This window comes from Toxotes jaculatrix, chromosome 17 (assembly GCF_017976425.1).
Source record: "Toxotes jaculatrix isolate fToxJac2 chromosome 17, fToxJac2.pri, whole genome shotgun sequence".
NCBI lineage: Eukaryota > Metazoa > Chordata > Actinopteri > Toxotidae > Toxotes > Toxotes jaculatrix.
Genome location: NC_054410.1, coordinates 1,558,545 through 1,584,720, shown reverse-complemented (window position 1 = coordinate 1,584,720; position 26,176 = coordinate 1,558,545). Strand labels below are relative to the sequence as shown.

The 26,176-nt window shown below is 44.2% G+C and overlaps 1 protein-coding gene across 1 annotated transcript; it reads right to left on the bottom strand.

The window, feature by feature from the left end:
• Positions 1-494: 494 nt before the first annotated feature.
• LOC121197067 (sphingosine-1-phosphate phosphatase 1-like) lies at positions 495-20,580 on the bottom strand. Its single transcript, XM_041060445.1, has 3 exons — positions 19,321-20,580; positions 10,912-11,001; positions 495-5,718 (listed from the first exon to the last, which is right to left on the bottom strand). The coding sequence occupies exons 1-3, from the start codon at positions 20,245-20,247 to the stop codon at positions 5,167-5,169; spliced, it is 1,569 nt and encodes a 522-aa protein (XP_040916379.1). The 5' UTR covers positions 20,248-20,580; the 3' UTR covers positions 495-5,166.
• Positions 20,581-26,176: the final 5,596 nt, after the last annotated feature.

Genomic DNA, 26,176 nt, shown 5'->3' with positions numbered 1-26,176 from the left:
CAAACACAGCACGTATGAGCTTTATGTTAACAGGCTAACTGACAGCTGGTGACCCAAAAAACGTTAAAACTGCAGGAATTTGAGAGAAGAGCTCAAAGTTCAGCTCAAGGCTTAAAGCTTCAGCAAAGAAACGGGTGAAGTTCATTCTCCAAACTGTTGCTACCAAACAGGCTCCAGCACTCAGAGCTCAATCCTTCCACTCTTTGAAAATCTTTCTGGAGGAACAGAGCTGAGCAGTGAGTGTAGCGGCCAAACTCATGATTTCATGATACATCACATCATCATTATATAAGAAATGATGGTAAAACGATGGACAGATTTTTCTGAGCGATACAAATGAAGCTTAGGTAAAAGCTGATTAAGGAAAATCTTCTCCGACGTTGTGGCTTTGTTCCTCTGTGGGTGAAGGTCTGACATTTCCTGCTGAGCTCGCATCACGTACACATTATATTATCTATGTACTAATGGAGCAAAGATAAGCAAAGAGCAGCAGGTACTTTATTTTATCATCATTTTTATTGCAGTTAATTTCACACAGTCAGACAGAAACAGCCTCGTTTAGAATCAGATCAAATTTAACAATAAAATCTGCAGATAGAAAAAACACTGTGAAACTGCATAAAAGGTTCTCTGATGTTCACGTCAGTCAGATCAGGACACGACTGAACAACTGATGCAAACAGAAACACGAGGAGTTTAATTCCAAAGTAAAACGACAGGATTTCTGAGAGCCGCAGACGACGCAAACTCAAAGACACACAAACGTTTAAAACAGAAAATCAGCTGAGAACTCTTTTCTCTGACATGCATCTGAGCCATTCTGGAATTAAACCCTTTGAAATGTGAACATTTTTCTTCTCAAACCAAACAGATGAACACACAAAACTCATTTCCACTCTTCCTTTGTCATGCAAACAGTGAATGTAAATATGTCCAAAGACACACGGACATAAAAACGACTCGGGTTTTTATCTACAGTGACTCACTTGTTGCTAATTTACGTGAAGGCAAGCAGCAGTTTGGGAAACGATAATTATGAATAAAACATTTATGCAGCTACAAAGTGCAAAAGGAAACACGACAGAGGAGAGTGAAGAGAAACCAAGTGTCAGAGTTTTCACAGGAAAGATAAACGGCTTCATCTTCCTGAACAGTAAAGGCACTGAAGCATGAGTCAGCAGAGTCAGGCTAACGCAGCGACGGCGACACAGCTCAACCGCTGCTCACTTGGTCACGTCACTAATTTTATATAGAAAGTCATTTCTCTGAGATCCAGTATTTCAACAAGAGAGAAAAAGCCTCAGCTGTGCATTTGGCCACCAGAGGCCGAGGGTCCAGGTCCAGGTCTGGATCGGGTCCAGAGCTAAAAACGTCTCCTGTGCTCAGTTTTTCAAAAATGATAATTTAAGAATTTACAGATAAAGTCCCTGATTGTGTCCATGAGCTGAGGAGACGTCTGAGATCACACAGACAAGTTTTAAAAATTTGTTTTCTGCAACTGATTCAACGAAATTTGGATTTTACAGCAAAATTCAGATGATAACGACACAGTCGAGCGTTTCTGTGACAGGTTTTAGGATCGCACCAATCACAACAAAAACTAAAATTAAATCAAATCAAATCAGACAGAAGTTTGGATCATAACAAACACTGAGACCTCGGACCAGCTCAGCTTCAGATACGTTACCACAGATAAAAGAAAATCCATTAATCCAACACATTTTCCAATTTTCCTCAGTCTAACACACACACACACAGGTGAACCTGTTTATACGTTTACACCTCCTCCTGCTTCATCACCGGTTTGATTCACACGTCACGACACGTTTTTTTCTTCATGAATCAGATTTAACAGTGAAACCACATTTTTCTGAACCAAACTCCTCTGACTGAAGCGTCTGAACACGAACTCTGACTTTCAGCTTTTCACCCTGTGGATTATTTTAATATTCGCTGAAATCTTATAAAACAGTGGCAACATTTTTGGGCCGTTTCAGACAAAAACACACAGAAAGAAACATGTTGGTGCACAAAGCGAGGCCACAGGGTGTGAAACGAGCCGGATGAACTCCGGGTGAAGCTGCTCCATCTGCGATGTCCTGGTTTTATTATGAGTCTGACAAAGTGAGTGAGTTGTGTTTAAGTTTAGGTTTAACTGTGTAACTGTGCTTTAAGTTTCAGCTCCATTACCACGACTCGTGGTGGTTTTGTGTTGCCTTGTTTCTTTTATATATTTCTATATATTTTTGCCTCGTTGTTTAAAGGTGCAACACAAACTTATCTTCAACATGTAAAACAAAGTATGTGCCTTAAACTCTTTCATCCTCCTGTAACAGGAAGAAAACACGTCTGATTCCTTAATTACTTATTATTATTTTACCAACTGAATCAACCTCTAAAACCAGAGAGTAAAATAAAACTCTACCTGCCACGAACCAAATATAAACACAAACATTCGCCTGACTGCAGGTAAACTGCTAAAATCCCACATTTTCTCTAAACTCTGGTTTAATCTGAATTCACTTTCCCTTAATCCCGACTCAAATCTGACCTCAGATCAGCATTTAGGACCAACTTCACCCTTTCTGTCCGGCTCAAGAGGGGAAACAGTGCATTCTGGGAACAGTGCATTCTCATTAGGACAGTACCGTACACAACAACAACAACAACAACAACAACAAGTGAGCTCGTAACACACGGCTTCCTGCTGAACCTGCTGCCGTCAACAAGGCAAATTAAGACTCGGGGAAAGTTTTTCTCTGGACTCTGTCAGATCAGAGGTGAGATGCCTCCAGCAGGGGGCAGCAGCACCTGAACGCTGCAGCAGCCGCCATGTGCCCTGGAGCAAGGCACTTCGCACACAACCTCAGGAAGCAGGTTTCTCTCCCTGTGTGAATGAACCATCAGACATCTGTCCAGATGTTCAGTCTTTAAAATGGAGGACAGAGACTCGGTGCAGATGGACGTCAGTGGAAACGTCCCTCGTGCTTCAGGTGAAGGTTCACGCTCACAGACGCTCAGTGATCTGTTTCATCCGTCAGGTACAAACAGCTGGAAGCAGCTGGAATTCAACTGAAAATATTCTGTTTACAGTGAAACAGGACACGTTGCTGTTAAAAAAGATTTTGGTGCTGCAGGAAAAATACACTTCAAGCTCATTCTGAATGTGATTTGGTCCTTTCTGGTCACTTCAGAAGAAAAAAGTGAAGCAGGCACAGAAAAAAAACAACACCAGTAAAAGTTCAGGTTGGTCCATCATCACTGAGACTCTGAGCTGCAGTGTGGGAGGACGACAGGGGACAGAAGGCTGGAGTCAATGTCCACACGGACGCTGAGGAGACAGTTTGGCTTTATAACAGCCGTAGCAGTAAATCCACCATCGCTCCATGAGCAGATAAGTAGTTAGAACATCTGAAACCTCTGGACTCTGCTCGGGTCAGGATCCAGCTGCACCAGCTGTTGGTCACGTGCGTACTCCTACACTGAAACGAGCTGCACCAACAAACAGTTCTGATGAAGACGCTGTCGCTTTTCTGTTTCTGAAACCGACAAACATGATGTTTAACGACGACGTTAAACTGAAGATGATGGATTTACAAACAGCTGGAGCAGTTGAGTCCTGACCCTGTTGTGTTTGGACACAGGAAGCTGAGCTGGTGCTGGACAGCGAACACCTGAGCTGCCTCTGTTCATGCTGACTTGTCATGTCAGGTAAAGGTTATAACTTTACTGGGAAAAACAATTATTTCCAGAATGAGCAATGTGTAACTTTGTCCCTCGACCGTCTGTGACCCACATGTCTCGCCTCCCACCTCCTGCGAGCAGCGTCATCCCCGTGTTATCAAACCGGAAGTCAAGTTTTACAGTGTTAAAGAAACAAGCTGAGCTAAGAGGACAGATTCCCGTCATCCTGACAGGAAAACATAAACTACTGAAAACCTCTCTGTGCTTCTCCCAAACAAAGCGACGCTTCATTCCTTCCTTCAGGATCATATGTGCCCTATCGCTGCTTTGGCAGCTCGCAGGAAAATGAATCAATCTCAGAGCAGAAAAGCACAGACACAGTGGAGAGAGCAGACGGAGCCCTTTGAGAAAAAACACTGTGCGAACAAACACAATTCCATTCCCGATTTCTGAGGAAACCTGTCTCCGTTAGTCAGACAGGTCACAGAAAGACGGAGAACTAAACACAGGACGCAGAGGAACCTTAGTGCATTAGGACAAACTCCCACACAGGAATAAGGAAGTCTAAAATCATAGAGTCTTATTGCTTTAAGAGGCGAGACAAAGGAAAGAAAATCAAATATTAATATTAAGAAGCTTTCAGACAAAGAACCACACAAAGTTCAAACATCAAACTTTTGATTTTCGATAATTGATCAAGCATTTTTTTTTTTTAACACAAAAAACTTTCTCTGGTTGCAGCTTCGTCAGTGTGAATGTTTTTCTCTGTTTTCTAACTGATTCTGTCTGTGAGCTTTAGATTGTTCATCAGATTAAATGAGACATTTTTCACTTTCACCAAATCAGCAGGTTAATGGACGATGAAAACAATCGTCAGCTGATCCAAACACGAGGTCGAACTCATCATCATCAGCTCTTTACACTTTCCATCTGGTAAAAGGCTGAAAACATTTAGTAAAATCAGAGTTCACACAGCTGTGACATGTTGCTGTTAAATGCAGGAACATGTTCAGCCTTCTCACCTGTATGATTCTTTGTCTGAGCTCTTAATAACAGCATCAATAAAACTGTAAATACTAAGACACAGGTTTCTATCAGTAGCAATCAGTGGCATTTGCAGTCTTTCAGAGGCCACGGTCGACAGTTTGTTTTTTGCTTTAGATGAATTAAGCTGGTGGAGGAGGAGGAGTGGATGTTCAGCTCTGACGCCGTCGAGATATCACTCGCCAAATTTACCAGCTCTCGGCGAATCAGAGGCCATCAGCTGCCCCTGATTCATCCATCAGGAGAAGAACTATGAAGCTGATAAAAAAGGACGAGTCCAGATCAGTGTTGAGGCTTTAATTCACCTTCATCGTCCCAAACCAGCTGCCTCTGGTTAGGAAAGTGGTTTTGGATGAACAGAAGTAACAAAACCGATCTGTTAACAGCATTAGGTGAAACATCTGGAGGGTCACTTCACTGTTGTGAGCGAGCACCCAGTCAGGAGAGCTGTGTGTAGCTGAAGAGCAGCGGGACCAGGAAGAGCACGTTGAAGCCCACCGTGCCGTAGACGATGTATCGGTAGGGCAGCTCCACCTCCATGTGCTGCCTGGCCTTCCTCACGTCCCCGCTGGGCACCCCAGACACCCAGCACACCAGCGGGATGGTGATGGCCTTCATCACCGCCCGCGTGGCCACCAGCACCAGGACGCCCAGGACGAGCCGCAGCAAGGCCATGGCCACCAGACCCACGCTGAGGGGGGGCATGGTGAACGGAAGCTGGTCTGGTGTCGGGTCAGGTAAGAGGCCCAGGTAGTGGTTGACGTGGGAGGCCAGGGCCACGCCGGCCCCTGTGCCCAGGATCTGAGCGGTGTCGCCCCGTGAGGTGCTCCAGGTGTCCAGGGTGAAGGAAAAGAGGCCCAGGCCCAGGTGGAGGGAGATGATGATGAGCGGGGCGTAGCGACAGGTCAGGTTGAAGCCATCAATCAGGTCCAAGGCTGGGAGGAAGAAGAGCAGGATCAGGACGCTGTACAGGACACCGGCCATGACGTCCTGGGGGAAAGACGAACAGAGAAACAGAGATGGTGATTTTTTATTTTTTTTTAAATCCAAATCAGTCATTCACACGTCTACACACCGAGAGCAGAAAGCTGCCATACGTGGTGCTGGTCTGACCATCAGGACCGATGCTGGGTTCAGTGTCCTGCTGAGGACACTTTAACATGTGGACGGTAGAAGACAGTGATTGAAGCAGCAACCTTTCCGTGAGTGGACAACCTGGTCTGTCTCCTGAGCAGAGAGTCTTTTGTGCAGCATTTGAATCGGGTAACCGTCTCTTTAAATAAATATTTGTTGGTGCATTTCCTCCTGATGGCTAAAGGAAGCTGAGGACTGCTGACAGGAAACAGGAAGTCAGCCAGTTCAACATGGCAGTGAACTCACAAACACAAAGGTCAACACAGTCGTTCATTTATTGACCTGAGCTGCAAACTGACAGTCGACTTCCTGCTCTGACACTAAATCAGTATCAGAGGGAAAAGCATCAGACTGGTGCTTCGCTGTTTGTCTTTATATCTACATACATGAATATTATCCACATGAGAAACCTGGTTAAAAAATTTATGAAGTTTAATAAGTTTGACTCAGGTGTTTACAGTGTTTACTGAGCCTCACAGTCTGACAGCAGGTGTCGAATCAGTGCTCACTTTCCCTGGAGGAGACACTGACGACGGTTACTGTAAATTTACACCCGTTCACATCCACCGGCCAAACACTGGGACATTTCAGCTGCGTCTGGCAGGTTAGCCGGCTCGTACGGCCACACTGGCAGGAAACAAAGGTCCTGTTACAGTTTAAATATCTACTTGGCTGCTTAAATACATGTTGTGGTTCATGTAAACCCTGTTCTCACAGTCGGTCGCTAACCCGCGCTGAACTACGAGGCCCAGAGCTGCAGAGTCACATGTTGGCACGCCGCTGAGCAGGAACGTGTCCCGGCAGAGTGACCGACAGCACACGGCACACAGCAAGGACACGTTTTACTGTGCGGCCATTTACAGGTGACTCAGCAGAGAGATAAGGCGCAGGAAGCCTCTCAGAGGGTTACTGAGATTTATCAGTGCTGCCACTGCTGCCGCTGCAAACTTTTATCAGCCCTCTTGCTCTCTTAATGACAAGCACACAGTGAGTGAACGCTTCCAGCCGTCTGTAATTTTCTCCTCCACTGACACAAGTAGAGGGAGCTCTGAAACAATGAGCTGCCTGATCTAAAAATGTCCAGGAAGAGCTCGAGCCGGTGGCACAGCGCCCCGAAGGAACAACGCGCTCATTTGGGAGATGCTTTTATCTAAAGTGGCTCACAATGAAAATAAATGAGTGTATATGCTGTCAGTGCAAACAGAACCACTAACAGCCCTGTGTATACAGCCTGACCCGCTGTGACTCCTGCAGTACCAGCTGTGGACACATGGACAGCAGGTGAATCGTAACAGTCTCTACTCCCCAAGTAATGTAAATATATCGTCAAGTAAAATCAGCTTCATCCATCAGAGCTGCAGCTGCATGTAATTTCCATTATTCAGTTATGTGTCTCATTCATTTAATTAATTGTTCAATTAGCCAATAAAATGTCAGACAAACGGGTTTGTAAGAAAGTCAGATGAAATTAAAAATAAAAAAAAGAGAAAAGAAAAAGTCAGACAGTAGTGAACGTCCACGTCTCTGTCCCATGTTTTGTGCAAAAGAAAAACCTAAAACCCAAATACATCCAGATTCTTCAGAAAGTAAATGAAAAGCACCAAAATCCTCATTTGGACTTTGCTCATTTTAAAATCTAAACCTCTGAATCAAGAAAGAAACTCTGGGTGACAGCGCTCATTTAGCAGCCGGGCGAAAGGTTTGCAGATGTCAACAACATCATCGGTGGCAGAACAGCTTTTTGTCTCCGAGCTCTTCCTGCAGAACAAAGCAGGAGGAAGTCGTTTCATTGGGCGTGATGATTTCCAGAACACATTAAGCGCCCGGCGGGCCTGGCAGAGCAGACCGCTAATGGCTCACCATGTGTGCAAGCTCCACTCCCTGAAACACAACAGTCCCCATATGGCCTGACTGTGGAGTCCTCAGCGCTCAGACATCAGACGGTGTTATCAGGTGGAAACGAGCTCTGTACACGTCCTCCCACAGACGAACACTCTCACATAACTTCAGCTCTGAGGTCTCAACCCAGAACATCTAGAAATCCCCTGAGAAATGATGCGTAAGAGGACACTTGACTGAGAATCATCACGTTTTTATGTTTTCTTCAGTATCACATTAACCCAGAGACAGAGACATAATTCAGCCCAGAGCGTAACTCATTTAGCCACAGGCAACATTATATTTCCTGTTAACTTGACAGAAGATTGTATCTAGTGTGACAGAACCTCGAGTGGTCACATGCAGGACAGAGAGGAGGAGGACGAGGAAAAGGCCGAGTGAGAGGGAGCAGAGAGGGACGTGTGCTGTGCAAACTGTCACAGGAAGAAATAGTGAAAGTCCTCTGTAGGAAGGAAGCAGGTGGTTAAACCGTCCTTTCTTAGGGACTAATGACAAACAATGCTCTCAGTCGGACAGCGCCGGGTGCTCCCAGGAAAAATCTCACCACAAGTATTTCTGCAGCCCTGACAGACGGAAATAATGAAGGTTTAAGAAGAAGTTTGTCCAAATTATAAACCCATAGTAGATGTTTCTGCAAAGTTCACCAAGTTAAATTTAAGCCATTTTATGACAGTTGCACCACAACAGATGGTCTGGCCCCCACAGAGCCCTGATCTCAGCATCATGGAGTCAGTCTGGGACCACATGAAGAGACAAGAGACACTGAGACGGACTAAATCCACACAAGAACTGAGGCACGTTCTCCAGGATGTTTGGAACGACGTCCACCTGCCAAGTACCTGAAAAACGGTGTGCAGGTGTGCTGAGGTGAACTGGAGCTGTTTCAAATGCAGAATGGGGGGGGTCACAGAAAATCCAGATGTGCTGTGTGGACTCCTGCACACAGCTCGTTTGACCCCGTGTGAACTCGTGGGACCATCTTGGTTTCAATCAGACGAATATCAAAGAACTTGCACAGACACCCGTTCAGTGAATGTGATATTACTCTTGGCAATGTTATTCATAGAGTTTATGAGGACTTAAGGCCTGTCTCACTGTCAGAACCATAATCACAGTAATGAACTCGCACTGGGGATTTGTAGCGTGTGATTTTCTCAGACAGTTGTGGTATTATTAGCTCCACGGATGCACATGAATGTGATTAGCCTGGACAAATCGAGCATGTCTGAAGTTGTTTGGAGGAGGATGACTCAGACCTGTGTCCTATAATTTACTCGCTGTGAATTGTAAATCTAATTAACTGCTGATTTAATCATCGTAAAACTTTGTGTTGGTCAGATCTTGTTTATCTGAGGAGAAAACATGAACGTGTTTTTCTGCCGAGATGCTCACAGATGGAGAGAGAGTTGTGGTGAGACAGTGGTGAGATATGGAGTAACACAGGCCGGCAGATGTGCGTGGGGCTCCGGAGGTGGAGGTCTGGACTGCGACACCACCTGCAGGCAGCCACAGAAAGCCCTTACAGAAAGCCTCTGATGTGGAATTACCTTCTAAAGTTTATCTGGGAGGACAGCCAGCGTGCTGTAATGTCTGCTGGTCCCACACCACCATCCATCAGTCACTGTGACACTGCCGCGACCACGGACACTGTTGCCCTGACGACAGACAGCCCAACCCCAACAGCACACTGAGACTGACATCATTTACCAGTGAGAGGAATTACCCCATACAAGGTTAGTGTGCCTGACGCATGGACAGGAAAACCCACACCAAAGTCTGTGCTGACCGTCGGAATTATCTGCCAGAACATGTATTTCTGTAATCTGACTGAAGCCAGAGCCTTTGAACCAGGCCGGCACGCCTCTAGACCTCTGAAGGAGGAACAGCAGGGGGTCTTAAAAATCTGGAATTTAGGCGTTTTTTAATCCAAAAGTTTGATTTGATCAAAAATCAGTAATCAAGAAAATAATCAGCAGATCAAACCGATAATGAAAATAATCCTTAGTGTTTTTATTTTATCTTTTTTTTCTAGTGTTTTAGCAACCAAGTCAGTCTGTAGGTGAACCTGCAGTAAACACACCCACACAGCGGTGTTGGATTGTGTTTTTTCGTGACAGTGCCTGTGTTGTACCGCTGTGATCTGAGCCCTGCTGACGGCTAAACAATCTGCTAACGTGAGAACAGCAGATAAAAGACGAAGGGGCAGGTTTCTGCAGGCAGGACTATTCCTCAGCAGGTCGACAGAGAGGTTTGCGAGATGCTGCCTTTCGTGGTCTGACCCACCTACACATGTGCACTGACCGCTGACGAACACAGGCCTAAGCATGATGGGGGACGTGATGAAGAAAGAAAGAGAGGACAGAGGATATCATCCATCTTTGCACACTTAACGAGGCCCAGTGAACGTTGCAGCATGAACGAACTTCACAGATTAAAATGAAATCACAGTCAGATAACAAAACTAAAGCATGAGGTCGTTTTAGGGAACAGCTGACAGGCTGTACAGAAGCTCAGTGTTCGTCATTTCAGCCACATCCCTCCAACAACAACACAAACAACCCCCGCTGGGTGTAAATGAGTCGCAGACACCTGGCAGATGTTGGTAAACTTGGGCTGGTTTCTCCGCATTTCAAGCGTCTGAAGCAGGAAAACCATTGTTTGGAGGCTTGAGCTCAGATTCCAGCTCCTGCTTAAAATCAGTGGGTGGAAAGGTTTTCTGTTTCACACCCTGCCCACTAATCACATCGTACAAACAACAACAAAGACCGACAGTTTAGTTTACACACACTCAAAAATGTGTTTTGCTTCCTGTTGCTTCCCTGTGATGTTTGAGCTTCATGGTGCGGAGATTACGGAGGGGATCTTTAAAGTCAACTTTTTTTCAGCTGTAAAAAAAAAAAAGCCTGGTGAAAAATGTTTTCTTCTTGTTTCTATTCTTGTCAGAAAAATAAACTGTGATAAATATGAGTAACTGTTCCGTGGTCCAGCTCTGGAGCTGAAGTGACTGTTGGTCAGATACTGTTTCCTACAGGTCAGCTATCACGTTCAGACGCTGCACTGTCCCTGCAGGTGGCAACGCTGGCACCACCTCTGTGTGTGTGTGTGTGTGTGTGTGTGTGTGTGTGTGTTTGTGCATTAGCTCAAACTTACCAGGACTGAGTGCATTCCCATGTAGATCCGACTGACACAGACCAGCAGACACCAGCAGAGAGCCAGGCTGAAGCCCAGTGTGAGCGGGTACTGTGGAGGCGAAAGGAGACAGTTTCCATCACAAACCTGCAGCGCCTGGAAATTTAACCAGTCGCCTTTAAGCATACAGAGCTAAATATTTTAACATAATTAAAGCTGAATTCAAACCTGTAACCTGTTTTACATTATGCATGTAACACATAACTCTACTTGTTAATAAGTCAACACATCAGAATGTGGCATATAAATGAATTTGACCTAGAAAGATAAGAAAAGCTGGCGTTCAGCTCCATTTTGTTTAGTGTGCAGTTTGTAACAAGCCTTGATAAGATGTTGCTGTGATGCAGTGAGTACTGACTCAGAGGAGCTCATAAATACAGCTTTCTGTTGTTCCCTTATCAGTACGTATGTACTTGGCTTCTAGCAAAGAGAGAGAGGGAGGGACAGAAAGCTGATTATTTGTTCTCTAATCAGTGTAAACTGTAAAAAGGCTGCAGGGAGCGACTGCTCCACAGTTTTGATCTGAGTCACATGAGCGTGTGCCACAAAATCAGATCCGGAGCCGCGGGGACCGACATGTGACGTGTAACTCAACGCCCGGCCTGGTGCAGCTCAGACCAGGTGATGCGGTGCTGAAAGGAGCACGTAAACCTCCCATCGCTCAGGTGTCGGCAGCTCGTCTGAGCGCCATCAGCAACGTGAGCACAGAGATGCAACACCGAAAACACAGTCACAAACCAAAGATACTCTGTGTAACCAAGTTTATTTACAACATGGAAGTAAGCTCTGAAGTGTTGTTCAGGGGTCTGTCACGGCTCAAATCTGACAACATGAGCAACACAATCTGTGTAACTCACTGAGCGGATCTCGCTGGAAGCGTTTTATTAAGGTAACATGAGGCCGGGGGTTTTTATGTGGCACTAAAGACTGATGAGGCAGGTCACCACGAATGAATGAATGAGTGTAACGCACAATGGAAAGGGTGAATTTTATAAAGACACTGACAAAAACACAGTGGATCAGTCACATCGAGCGTGATACTGAAACCACTGAGGTCAGCAGACATTCGGTTTACTGTCATACACAAAACAAAGAAGACCAACAAATTCTCTCAGTTAAGGAACTGAAACTTTGTCAAATTTGGGATTTAAGGTTGAAAAAAAAAACACTTACACAGGGATCGATATTCAAAATATTTGCCATCTAATTTTCTATCGACTATTCCATGTACTGACTAACCAGCAGCCTGCAGCGTGATCGCAGCCATGAAGAGGAGGAGGAGAAAAGAGAAAATGAGTGACAGCTCGGCTGAAAGAGATGACAGATGAAACACCGTGCTGCTGAGGTCTGCACACTTGCTAAAAGCCTTTTGTTCTCCTCACTGTGGCTCCGGTGTGTCGAGGTAGCTCGGATTTCCTCTCACACTCCAGGGTTACATGACGCTGGGTGGAGGACGGTTTGATGCTGCTGGATGGAGACGAACGCACAGGTCACAGTGTAAGACTTTATCACGTGTGTCTGTTGGAGGAGCTGGCTCATGTCACTATCTTACACAAACACATTTTATAGAGCGAGCAGAGGTGAAACATTTTTTGGAGGATTTAATTATTCGTCATCAAAGCACTATCTAACACTAAGCTGTGTGTAAGCCGAGTATTTAAGCTCACACAGTAAGAAACGTATGAATGTATGAAACATTCCTGATGGATGAAAACATAGTGGCAGCGGTGGCCACTGAACTCCAGCCTCTTAGTGTTTCTCTGGACAGATGTATTTTTGTAACACAGCGATAACCTTTGTTCGAAACAAGGCTGCTTATCTGCCAGTGTAGCAGTCGGAGATAAACTAACCACAGGTAAAATCTACCTGCATCTGCCCAAAGGCATGCGCCGAGTTCACAGCATGTGCGTAATGGAAAAGTACATGAAATATTATTATTTTACTATGAGCAGGCCCTGAGAAGGCTTCTGATTCTCTATAACTGCATCTATTTATTTTTGTTTTGTTTTTGTGACTGCCCTCAAATAACTTGTTTTGTGTTTAATTTACACTGTGTGGTAAAACCAGAGACAGTACACCGCACAGTGGATTATGAATTTCCTAAGTAACTGACAAGGCAACAAAGAAAAACTCAGAGGCCACATATATTTTGAGCTTCAGAACGGTTTCATGCAAAAGCAGTTTGTGTCCATAATAATTTGCAGCCACGCGAGCGGCATGGCTCTAAGGACGGAAATGTCTGTCCAATGAGAAGTTGGACAGACGGAAATGTCTGTCCAACTTCTCATTCTCGATCAACAGAAGATTAATCTGCAACTCTTTTGATAACAGAAATCTGAAGATTCTTTTCCTGGTTTATAAAGCTCTAAATCTATTCATCATTTTTGATTTTATCGTTAGCTTGTTAACGTGATAAACGATGGGAGCATGTGAGGATGCTAACATTAGCCTTCCTTTATAACAAACTATGAAACGGAAAATTATGAATATGAAATCAAATTATGAATTTACATTTTAACCATCCATGCCCAGAGTCAGCCAGCAGGCCACAGCACAGCCACCTGTGAGTCCCTCCTCCAGGTGTCTCTCTAACCACCAGGCTTCACTTGAAAGAGTCAATTATAAACTCTGAGACCTCTTTCGAAACGAGGTCAGTGTGGAGGGAGGTTTTGGTTGAGAAACAAGCGTCTTTATGTGCGTGGATTAGCTGCGAAGCCGAGTCAGACGCAGCCGCTCGACGTGCTCAGATCAACACTTTGGGAAAAACCAACGGTGGGGGGTGGGGGGGGACATGTTGTCCAAACAGTGCGCTCTGTCCGTGTGCAAACAGAGCATGTGTCTCCGGGTCCCACGGCCGTGTTTGCATGCTCGCTCTGGCCTCAGGCCTGCGACCACAGCGGTGCGGTGGCGGCCGCCTCATGCACAGTTTTATGGACATGGTGTGTTTTTTGTGTGGCTTGTGGTTCTTTGCACACTGCTAATTGACTGTTAGCCTCAGAGGAGGGTTTGCTCTGTGCTCCCTAACATGACATATACTGCACATACATACGGTGCATACACACACCCAAACCACACAGCTCCCAGGACGGGCTGTGTTTGACTTTCTACACTGCCAACATGTAACTAGTAACTGTGGCTGTCTCTCTCACTCTGCAGTGTGGTGGGGTACAAGCATTAAACAGCATATAAGTTAAAGAACAAACACCTCAGTACAGTCTCTGAGTACTGCAGCTGCCTGTTACAGCTGTGTCGTCACTGTGCTCTGTGGCCCTGTAACAAATCATTCTAACACCCTGGTTTTGAAAAATCATTTATAAAGTTTGACTCATTTATCCACTTACTTCCCGAAGTTTCACATTAAACTGGTGACGTGACAACGACTGTAAATATTGGGATAATAAAATGAGTAAATGTGGAAGAAAATCTTACTCTGGCTCTTCTGACCGTGCTAAAGAAGCTAAGCTACGTTTGAAGATACAAACAGCTGATGCAACAGTCACTGAATGTGAACATGAAAGATCTCTCTCCTCTCTCTGCTTTAAAAACCAACAACTGCAGCTCTTAAGCTTAAACTACTCTTAAGAAAAACAAACATCAAGGCGCTTTTCCGTCTTTTGAATGCAAGAGAAGAGATTTTTGGTTGATATTCATCTACAATTTGAATGAAAACACAATGTCCGACTCAGGGTTGGACCTAGGAAACGCTGTACTGTCAAACTCATTCATGCCTGCAGGAAAAGCTGCAGTGTTCCCACCTCATGTTCCTGCTCGAGGGAGGAAGTCTCTCACAAAGCCTGTTTACCGTGTTTTCTTTTCTGGACAACATAACAAAGAAACCCATGTCATAAAAAAAATACTCTTCATTTTTCTGGTTAAGTAACTGCTGTTCTATTCATCAGACTTTGATTCCTCCGTTCTTGCATCTCTTTTCCATCTGTCCTTCATCTGCTCTCTGTTCCCTCACTACTCCTCAGCTCCTCTTCACACTCTCATCTTCCTCTCCAGGCCTCTCTTTGCCCTTTAGTCTATTCTATTGTTCATTCTCTTCACTCTTCTGCATTAATCCCTTTCCTCGCCCCAAACCACTTCTCTCCTCTGTGCCTTCTCCATCTCTCCTCCTCGCCTCTCCTCTGTCACTCGTCTTCTTCCTTATTTCACTCTTTCCATTATCTTCCATAGAGACATCTGGCTCGAGTTACTGTCTGAGCCGGAGGAGGGCGGTGGGATGGGAGGAGGACCGTCTGACTGCGGCCCATCCAAATCCAAACATTCCTGCTTTGCTCAGACAAGTCGGCCGAGGCAGAGAATCGGCAGGAAACCTCACAGAGCGGCTACAGAAAGGAGCAGGGGAGGTCGGGACAAACCCTTCCTCCTCTGCTCAGGAGGATGAACAGTATTCTCAGAGTCTCGACATGTTTAGTTTATCGCCCTGATGTTTTAAAGACAACTTCTGGATTCTGTAGCTTTTATATGTGCTGTTATCTTTCTATGCCTATCTTTCTCCCCTCCTCATACAACATGACTGGCTGCGGTTAGACGGATTGTGGAGCTTATCAAGTCACACGGCTGTGGTCAAAAAAAGTCAAAGTTCAGTTACAAGTCTTTTCTGGTTTTGTTAAATTAAATCTAAAGTCATCAGATTAATGACTCACGTTTTTTTTTGCTGCATCATCGTACACAGAACGAAGAAGGGAGCGGCAGCACGGCGAGCTGCGTGAAGGTCAGCATATCGAACAGCGTGAGGCAGGGCGGCACGACTCGAGTCTGTCGCCTGAACGCTGAACGTCAGTGAAGTCGGCTAAACTGAACCAGGCGCAGCTACAAACTCCTCGGCTGACAGAGGTCAGCGGCTTGGCAGCAGAGGACTTTACAACTGAGCTATGACCAGATTCCACTTTTACTTTTTCTGACTGTGGAAACTGGTGATTGGTGTTCGGGCTTTATCAGTTATCATTTACATGGAAAACCCAAGAACTTTAGTATCATTACAAACTTTAATGTTTCATGTTCCGTCAAGACAAAGAACGACATTATCTTCATGGAACGTTCATTATCTCTTTAGACAGCATTTCCATAAACTTTCCACCACAGTGATGACACCACAGCAAGTCAGAGATAAACTGCAGCTCTTAATGAATCATACATCAAACCAAGAGACAGAGGAAATGATGACGACGGTGGGTCAGATCAGACAGCAACGCTGCAGGACATTATGTCCACAGTTGGACATTATGTCCACAGTTGTTCAGGAGAATGAAATCCTCTCTGTTAGGGTGAATCTGCCTGCTGTGTGATCTCTGCTCTGTTTTATGACTAAGGTAACTTACATGTGAGGAAAAACACTTCATATCTGTCTGGTACAAAGCCAAACTTTGTTTGGTAATAAATCTGTTGAGCAAAAACTATGACCTGATGTGTGGGCGTGTTGTACAAGACCGCGTTGGTCAGACCATAAAATCTATTTAATCTATAAACTGTATTGGCTTAAACGTACCGTCAGTGCAGGAGGATAATAATGTCAACAATATGGAAAACATGGAAAACATGATCTACTGTTAAATACACTCCAGTCACGAAGTGAAGTGAAAGAACAGTGACTGAAGAAGAAAAGCTCAGAGGAGGATTTACAGGTGCAGAGAAAAGTCAGACGCAAGGTGCAGCTCTATCACTTCTGCCTGCAGGTCTCAGCACTTACTAAAACCCCAGCTGGGGCAAAGCTGAAGAACAACATTTGAGACCAAAATAAATGTGAGAGCATCAGATTGAAAAAGTGAGACAGAGGTCAACGCCTTATCTGCTGTTCCACACAAGCAAGTCAGCTGTTTGTATTTCGAGACCTTGAATAGAGATTGATTTGTTCGAAGTGTTTAACAAGCCATTTAGGGAAGGGTTTGGGCAACGTTACACACATCGCTGGGCTGATCAATGCAGGGAAACCTTTTGTGACAGTAAGGAGAAAGGAGAGCGATACACACATTAAACCAGTCTTATCTCAGAGTACCACACTCAACAGCCAGGGGTCAGCTCTCTTATCTCCTCCTCTGGCAGACAAACCGGGAGGCAGAGTGTCGTAAATCAGTCACACCTCTTTAGTAACATCACCAGTGTGATGGTTGGGGGTGTTTCTTCACTCTTGTTTCTGCTCACCGCTCCAATGCTCTGACCTCTGGTGCCTAAGCTACAATAGTCTTTAACCAGAGTAGACTCCTGTAGTTTATCAGGACAGGCTCATGAAATCTGAGTGCCAGAAATCCAGGTCAGGCCGATGCTGTGATTCGTAGCTCGCTAAACAAAAGCCAAACAACAACAAAAGAGGCAGACGACCAACGGGCCAATCCTCATGTTCTAGTTTTTTTTTTTTCAGAGGATTTCTTAGTCTTCAGTTGAAGGAGTTAGCTCCGTTGTCATTACCTGATGTGCATACTGAACTAAGCTACTGAAAAATCTTTAAGCTGTGATTGTTCTTTTGTCAAGAAACCTTTTCCAAGGTCAAGAATAAACTTTCACGCTCAGCCGTGAAGATGTCGATTCCCCAGTTTGTGTAGAACTTCAGTTCTTTAACTTCGGTTCTAGACTGAACTACAGTTCTGGTCAACGAGCAAAAATCCGCCCAGCTGACAAACTCATCTGCACACACTCAGTTGCATAAGAAACTAATGGACTTCCTGCAGATCGCTGTTCATGTTCATCACTGTGCGGATGCACAGAGAGACAATGGAGGTGGACTACACAGACTTTCTGTTGGCTTTTACAGACCGGACACAATGGAGTGTTGTTCCTCCTGAGTGAACAGGGGGAGATGAGGCAAAGATCAACAGAGAACGGCTTGTTAAAACAAAATTCCTGCATGAATGTTATTTCAGTAATTCAGGACAATTTGACTGGTTTTTATGGACTTGAACAGATCTCACCCTACAGGCTCTCATCAAGAGATGCTTCACTGACCAAAGCTGACAACGTTTAAATGTTTACTCACACATGTTGGCACGCACTATGTTACACACTAAGCGGTTAACATGCTAAAATGCTGTATACTACATGTTAATAGTCACGTTACAATATGGACGAGCCAAAGTACAACTGAGGCTGACAAAATACAGCACCTGAGCCTTACAAGCTGAGTCCAAGATGTCCTAAAATGGCCACCGTACATAGGATTAACTCTACAACGATTACACATTATCTGCTCTCTGTCATCTTGATTAATCAGTCGTTTACATTTACAGAGGACTATGAAAACTATGAAAACTCAAAACTGTTGCTGAATATTCTAAAAAAAAAAACCCTCAAAAGTCAAAACTGTCTTTTCTGCAGTGTCATGAGTTTTACTGCAGACTTTTAGTCTTACTGTATCCACAACAAGCTTGATTTCACCATAGTACAGAAAGTAAACAGTCAACAAATGTGCTCACACAGCTGTACAGCCACCCTGCATGCTGTCACTGTATCCACTGAGCCAACCGCTCTTTAATTGTTAATGACAAAGCTTCAGAAGACTGACTTCAGAGGGCAAAGTCTCAGTGATCCTGTATCAGGAGCTGGCAGCGGAGGTGGGTGTGGGAGGAGACATCTACAGCCTGATATATTGTTGTTAAGAAGATCCCTCATTATGTCGGCTTTGCTTGTTTACACTGAACCAAACAAAGCCGGCATGGTACTGCCCCAGTGTGTGATTTGGCGTCTGTCGTCTGTCCCGACATGTCAGCTCTGCCTTTTACACAGACGCCGATCCAGCTCTGTGACAACCTACCGCCGTGGAATACTCCCACCTTCTAATGGCTGTTTAAAGAGGCTTAAATGGGCCGCCCTGTGTGTCAGCACATTACAGGTTTGATGCCAAGTCAGGAAATATCAAAGTGTCCTTGAGCAAAAGTGTAAAAGCCAAGTGGGTGAAGGTAACAATGACTTAGCCTGATTCTGTTTTCTGCAATAATGTGGATGTAAATGTGCATCTTTGCAGGACACACTAAAATAAAACACATTTCTCAGACTCAATGACCATTAATTAATTATAAATATTAACCAAAGAGTCTTTTAGTCAGTGCACAGCAGATCACTTGAACATGCAAATGTCAAATTCGTCCGCAAACAAGTATAAAATTAAACATTTGAAGAATAAAGTTTCCACTAATAAATCATTATGGAATTTGTATTAAATTCGCTTTGAATGGAGCACTGCTTACTGTTTATTTTGTTCTCAAGTGATCTGACTTCTATGGAACAATGACAACGAGCAAATAGAGGCAACTGTTGTGAAACATCACAGGGGGAACTTTCTCAGTTTAGGGAAGTGGCTCCTGCCTACTTCTCCTTCTTTACATTTTGACGAGTGTGACGGTTGTTAAGTGTGCTAAGATGCATTTACTGTACCTCCCACCGGCCGTAGGTCATGAAGAACAGGGAGAGCGGGATGGCTGTGCCCGACATGGCGTGTGTGGACGGCATGCTGTACTCCGAGTTGTAAAACATCTCCACTTTGACCACCGGCGGCGAAGCGGGCCGGGGCCAACCGATCACATCCTTGGTGCACTGTCCCAGATACATGACCCAGACCCAGACCATGATCAGCCTCCTGCCCACGAAGGCGTCCAGGTTCCAAATGATGAAGGGAAAGAATGTGATGTAGAAGAACTCGTTGCCCAGCTCGGTTCCGAAAGTGAAGAGGTAGTACAAGAACCGGTTCTCGATCAGGAACTCCTGTCCGGCTTCGCCCGTTAGAGAGTTTCTGCGGAGGGGCTTCACCGCGCTGCTCTGTGAGCGACCCGGGGCCTCGCTGCCGTTCTCGCTCTCCTCTACCTCGGTCGCCCCTGATAAGCCCGGCCCGACTGAGCTGCTGCCGTCTGGTCCCGCGGCTGTAGCCCCGGCGAGGCTGCGCCTGCTGCTGCTGCTACTTCCCACACCAACCGTTTCCCCCCCGGCGGTCTCTGCGGACACCACTGCCCCGTTCTGGGTGCCAGTTTCACTTTCTTCCCCGTGGGTTTTCGCAACATTTGACTCAGTAATCCTCTTCCGAATCCCCGCTGCTGTCATTTGTGTTTTCTCCCCCTCACCGGCTCCAATGACGGCCAAGTTTTCACTCTCATTTCCCCCGGTGATGTGATGATGGCAAGCACCGTTTTTGTGCGAGCGAGTCCGGTCCGCCTCCTTGCTGCTCCCGCTGATGTTGGTGGCAGTACTACTGGCACAGACTGTTCTCGAAAACGTCCCGCGTACTCCACAAATGTGCTGAAAGCGGGCGACAAGGTGGGGGTCTTGGAGATAGCGGAACGGCTCCACGAACCAGCCACTTTCCCCCATGTTTAACCCGGTTTAATCACCCGCACACAGCCCAGAAAAGGAGCTCGGACTCCGCGACTTTCCCCCAAACAGCGGATGCTAGTTTTCCGGCTAACGTTAGCTGGCTAACCCGTGCATCATGGCAGAGTGACGCTCAGAAGTGAATCCCGGATCGCTTTTAAACTACAACAAGTTCTTAGAATAGCGAGCGGTATTATTCAATAAGAGAGGAGGTACCGTTTTCAGCTGGACGGTAACGGACAAACCGAACTGGACGATTCTTCTTCCACACGGTCCAGACGCGTTCGGTGTCCCGCTATCTCAGTGCTCCTCTGTTAGTGACAGAACCGTGGAGTCGTTAGGGGAGCGCGCCTTCCGTGTTGCCTTCTGGAACTGTCGGAAATTTCACCATTCATAATATTGATATGTAGACCGTTTCATCTCCACATTGTGGCCCTGTCTGGTAGGTGAGGTGGACTCTGTGCCAGTCTGGTTTTATGACCTTAACTCACCACACTGTAAAAATACTCTTTACGTTGCCTGACAAGAAAAAGTCCTGCATTCAAAATGTTAATCCTATTTAAGTACAGAGGTGGAAGAAGTACTCAGATCATGTGCTTAAACTTTTGAACACGAAGATGCAAGAAGACAACAGGATGAAGAATAAAGCGACATTATTTTGTCGTTTCCACGGGGACGTTGAAAGAGGTGGATACTTGACTTAGGACTGAACTCTCTAAAGTTTGAGTTTGGTGGAGCACTTGAAGGCCACAGAAGTTCCGGGGCGCAGGCACAATAAACGTGCTCAAGACGTCACGACGTAACGTGACCGCGCTTCTGGAGCCTATTATTTTGTAACGCAATTTACACGTCTTTTAAAAATTAACCCGTGAAATGAAAACATGACAGAGAAATAGATAGATAGATAGATAGATAGATAGATAGATAGATAGATAGATAGAAACAGTAACTGCAACTACAAATCCCGCAACAAAAAAATGCATCAAAACACATAAAAAACATTGTCACCTTAGATCTTTTATTTGATAATCAATCACCTGGAAAAAAAAAAGTTTAATGGCCCTTTTTCAAAATAGTTTATCTTAAATATGGAATATGCATTTTCATCAAAATATAAATTCTTGTTTTTAAAATATCAAGCTTCTCTTTAATAGTTGCCTTCAGTTTGTTGTTGCTGTGTTGTTTTGTAATGCATTATAGTGATTGTTATCAAGATGCACATGTTCAAACTCAGTAAAACTCCGGGACAAAGACTGAACATTCAAAATACAGAAGGAGACACTGAAAAGGATGAATCATTAATCACTGTTGTCACACAACAGATTAGTCGGCTTTATAAAGCACATTGTGCCACATTAAATAATAAAATATCTCCTGATAATTTAGCAAAACTCAGCCCCCTGTGCTGTTTTAATCAGGAATGATAGTAGGAAAATATGAAATATAATATCAATTTAAAGACATTCTGCTCTTTGATTTTCAGCTTTAAAAACAAAAAAAAAGCTGAAATTCATTCACAAAAACATTTGGTAGCAGAAAAAACATTGTGATTTCTAATCTGAAGAGGATGAGAAGATGTCATTTTCCTTTTAAAAAAAAAAAAAAAAAACCCTAAAAAAGCAAAAGTGGGATTCATTTCTTCACTGAAAAATAATTGTCCTTTTCAGCAACACTTTACTTTAACCCCCTCTGTTGAGCATTTATAAGTTTATAAAACATTATAATGAAGTTATATGCAGATATAAGGACATTTTATTAATGTACAGTTTTCAATCAAGTCATAACTGATTCTACAAAGAATATTTTATATTATTACAACAGTATTTCACTATATTGTCATTTCTAATTTATGAATCAGAACTTTCTTATACACAGCATCTGCTCATAAATGTCTGTCCACAGGAGGAGTTCTAGTTGTTGGCAAATACATTAATAAACATTAATTATATCTGCTTACAGCTGCATTATAGTATGTTAGAAAACCTTTCCTGATTTGTTTTGGTTCTGCTTATGAATGCTAAATGGGGGGCTTAAAGTCCAGCGTTAATATTTTTTCTCATCATTCACTTTCTTTATGAGATTTAAACACAGAAGGGCTTCAAGATGAATTCTTTCACCAGCAGAGAGCAGCAAAGTGATGCAAAATGAAAATAACTGAAAGCCTATTGAATAAACACAGGACATCATATACAGAAAGAAACAGTCTTCCCACAGGCAGTAAACGCACCTCAGAGAATGAGGATCTTGATTTCTTGAGATATCATGGCAATTCACACAGTCCAGGGAATTTTACACAGAATATTTCATAAATCGCACGGTAGCATAAAAAGATAGCAGAAGCGTATCAGCGCATATTCTCCACACAAGCCAAGGTGCATCAAAAGTAGTCTGTAAATCCCTGAATATGCTCACTGTTCACATGAGCAACAGTAACAATATTATTCATTAACACAACAGCAACAGCAAAAAAATAAAAATAAAAATGAAAAAAAATACTGCCTGTTCACAGTCTCTCACTTTTGCACAAATACTTAATGGCAGTGACGCTGTGACAGAGTTTGACATCGACATCAGAGACCCTGTTGATCCCGAGGCAGAAGAAAAATCTGGGTTTCTCAGCTTCTTGAATCTGTTGCTGCCTCTTAGCAAGGTGACAAGAGGAGGCAACATCCTGCTGATGCACAAAACAGAGCCTACGACACATGACCCCCAAAGATTTTCAGCGGTAAACCCAGGGAAAACAGTGGCAGCTTTCCTCCTGGTGATTTTGAACAAACACTACAGGTTTGCATTTGCCAGCTTTTTGAACAGAAGCACGACAATGAGGTCAACCGTTGTCGTCCAGGTTGTACAGAAGGACCTGGTGGTTGGGGGTGAGTCCTGGGCAAGTACCCAGGCTATACAGGCATCCGGTAGAAGGGTAACAGGGCACCAGCCGGTAATGCTGCAGGCCCTCCAGGCCAAACGCCGGAGAGCAGCAGTCTGTCACCAGCACCTTCACTCTCTTCCTGTCCGGGTACATTAGCCTCCGCTGCCCGCCGCTCTCTCCAATAACCTCCTCCTCTTCTTCTTCTTCTTCTTCCTCTACTTCATCTTCTTCTTCCTCCTCCTCAGCCTCCAGCTCCTCCCCCTCATGGTGGATCTTCCTCAGCAGGTTGTTGATGAGGACGGAGCGCCGCAGGTAGGCCTCAGGGTCCTCCAGGAACCTCAGCTTCTCCAGGGACAGCTTCAGGATGCAGCTCCGGTCCTCCTGCAGTATCAGGTGCTATAGATAACACACAAAGGCAGGGGATTAGTTAGCTTTTGCATTTTGAAAATTTACTGATACTGATGTTTTCATGCTGCTGTAAACTTCCACATCACAACATTACAGCGGGACATATTGCACTTTGAACTCCATTACATTTTTCTGACACCAGACAAACATATGAAGAGCTTACAAGATATGATGCTTTGTTATAAATTAAAACTACTGAAGGTTGCTCCTGATAAGGACAGGTTCATACTTTTTGAAAATATCCACGTAGGCCTCCGTGCAAATCCTCCTCCTCCGCATATTTCCTCTTGAAGTAAGCAACTTTCGACGTTGTTGAATGGTTTGGTCTCTCTCACAGGGAAGGGGCTGCTGGAGGTGCGAAAACAGAGATTAGACCACAAACCAAACAGAAGGAAGGCCGGGACATGTTCAAATACAAAAACCTTTATTTTCACCCTACAACACTAAACTTTCTGTTTTACAGTCTGAAAGAACTAAATTCCATCAACAGTACGTGTAACATATATTTTACATTTGAAATGAGCAAAGAATTCATTCGATAATCACCTAAAATTCCAAAATATGAACACCAGTGTATGAATCACAACTTTGTTTTCTCTTTCTCTTCTGCTCCATTAAGCATCTCATGACTCCTCGGATTTATCTAGTGACCGTTTGGAGGGACCTGAACCCTAGGTTGGTAACCACCAGGTAACAGACAGCAGCTCTGATTACCTGCTGCTGACGGTCCACAGCCGGCGCTCTGCTCTCTGATCGGAGTTTGATTCAGTGCGTCTGAGCCGATCTGAGCCTCCACATCACCCTCAGGCTCCTGCAGAGGGAGGAGGGTCCAGGGAGGGGTGAGGACGAGGAGGAGGGGGAGGTAGGATCATAAACATACATGTATTACTTTACTTTTCACTTTTGAAATTTGATATCTTCTGTTTTAAATTTCAAAGAAGGAAAATAATTTGAAATCCAATTTTTATATATAAATAAAATCCTGGAAAAAAAGGCTGACGTGTTTTAGTGTAAAGCTGCCGTCAGAGCTGATGTGACAGCAGCTAACAGCTCTCAAACAGCTCCACCTGCACATCTGTGAGCTGGAAAACAGGCGGGAAAAGTAAGAAAGAAAAAGGAAAAAAAATATTTTAAATTAATGAAAACAGCATAATGTTTTGTATTTATCTGTCTGAAATCTGAAATATAAATTAAATTTCTTACTTTTAATAATAACTCACATTTAATTTCATATATTTCTGCATTATAAAAACAGTATAACATCCTGATCTGGTCCTTTAATGTTGCTACAAGATGTTGTGTTTATTTGTTGGCAATCATATCGTCACTGAAAACAAACAAACAATAAAATCTGCTGTCTTCACAACCTCATTCAAATTCAAGAAGGCGCGAGGGGAGGAGAGATAAGAGGGTGGTGTGTGTTATTGTGTGGATGGTGTGTGTGTGTGTGTGTGGGGGGGGGGGGGGGGGGGGGGTGTTATTTAAAACCCCATAAATCAATCACAAACACAGAATGAGAAGCTTTATCGTTGCGAAACATTCACACCGGCTCCCCTGAAGCTGCCGCAGTGACTCACACAGTTTTAACATCCAACTGCAGCCTGAATATTTCATCTGTGGGAGAATGATGCTCGATGATGGAAGAGCGTGAGCAGAGAGAGAGGCTGCGTGGGAGGTGTGTGTCTGTGTGTGTGTCTCTGTGTGTCTGTGTGTGTCTGTGTGTGTGCATGCAACACTTGCTATATCTCCTTTGGCAGCAAACATTTCCACTAAAAGCAGAAGTATGTCTGCACAGCGCATCATGACTTTACAATCCCGCCTTAAAAACACCTTTCATTTGAACAAGCTGGAGGTGAAATGTGCACAGATAAAGAAACTTTTAAGAAAACAAACAACTGAAGTTTAACTATAGAATTCTTGATTTAATAGACTTTTAGTCCAGCATTCTTCACATAATCCAGAGGGTTTAACACATCGTTCATTTAAAGAAGCAGGACAATCTTCTCAGCCCATTTAGGAACACGTATTCTTTAAGAATTGACCATGAATATACTAAATAATCAAATCTGGAGTACCATGATTTTCACTAGAGGATATATTTTTTAATGTTTTAAGGTTCATAACTATTGATAAACATTTAGTTTTTTACTTTTTTATGGACAGTTAGAGACATGTATTTCTATTATCTTTCTGTTCATTAGCACATTCACTTTCAATTTGATTTAATTTTCTGTTTGTATTCTGTTTTAATGTTTTATTATCCTTATACATTTAGTTTTAATGCATTTCTTCACCTCATGTAAAACCTCCTGTATTTGCCTCTGTTTGAAATGAGCATCACAGATAAACTTGCCTTTGATGCCCACCTGAGAAACGAATAGCTGTTGTTTCACATGCATCTACCACCAGCAATAAATCCGTTAAATGTCCGTTAAGCTTCTTACCTTTAAATAATTCTGTCCAGCAGCAGCTCAGTAAATCCCAGTCACAGCCTTGCTCTCCGCTGATGTCCTTCGCTCCTCCGCGCGACATCTACCGTCCTCAGCGACGCTCCCGCTCGGCCTGAACTCACGGTGGGTTCCTGCAGGCGGGCAGACAGACAGACAGACGGGCAGGCAGCTCCAGCTCGTCCAGGGTGAGACGCTCGCTGCT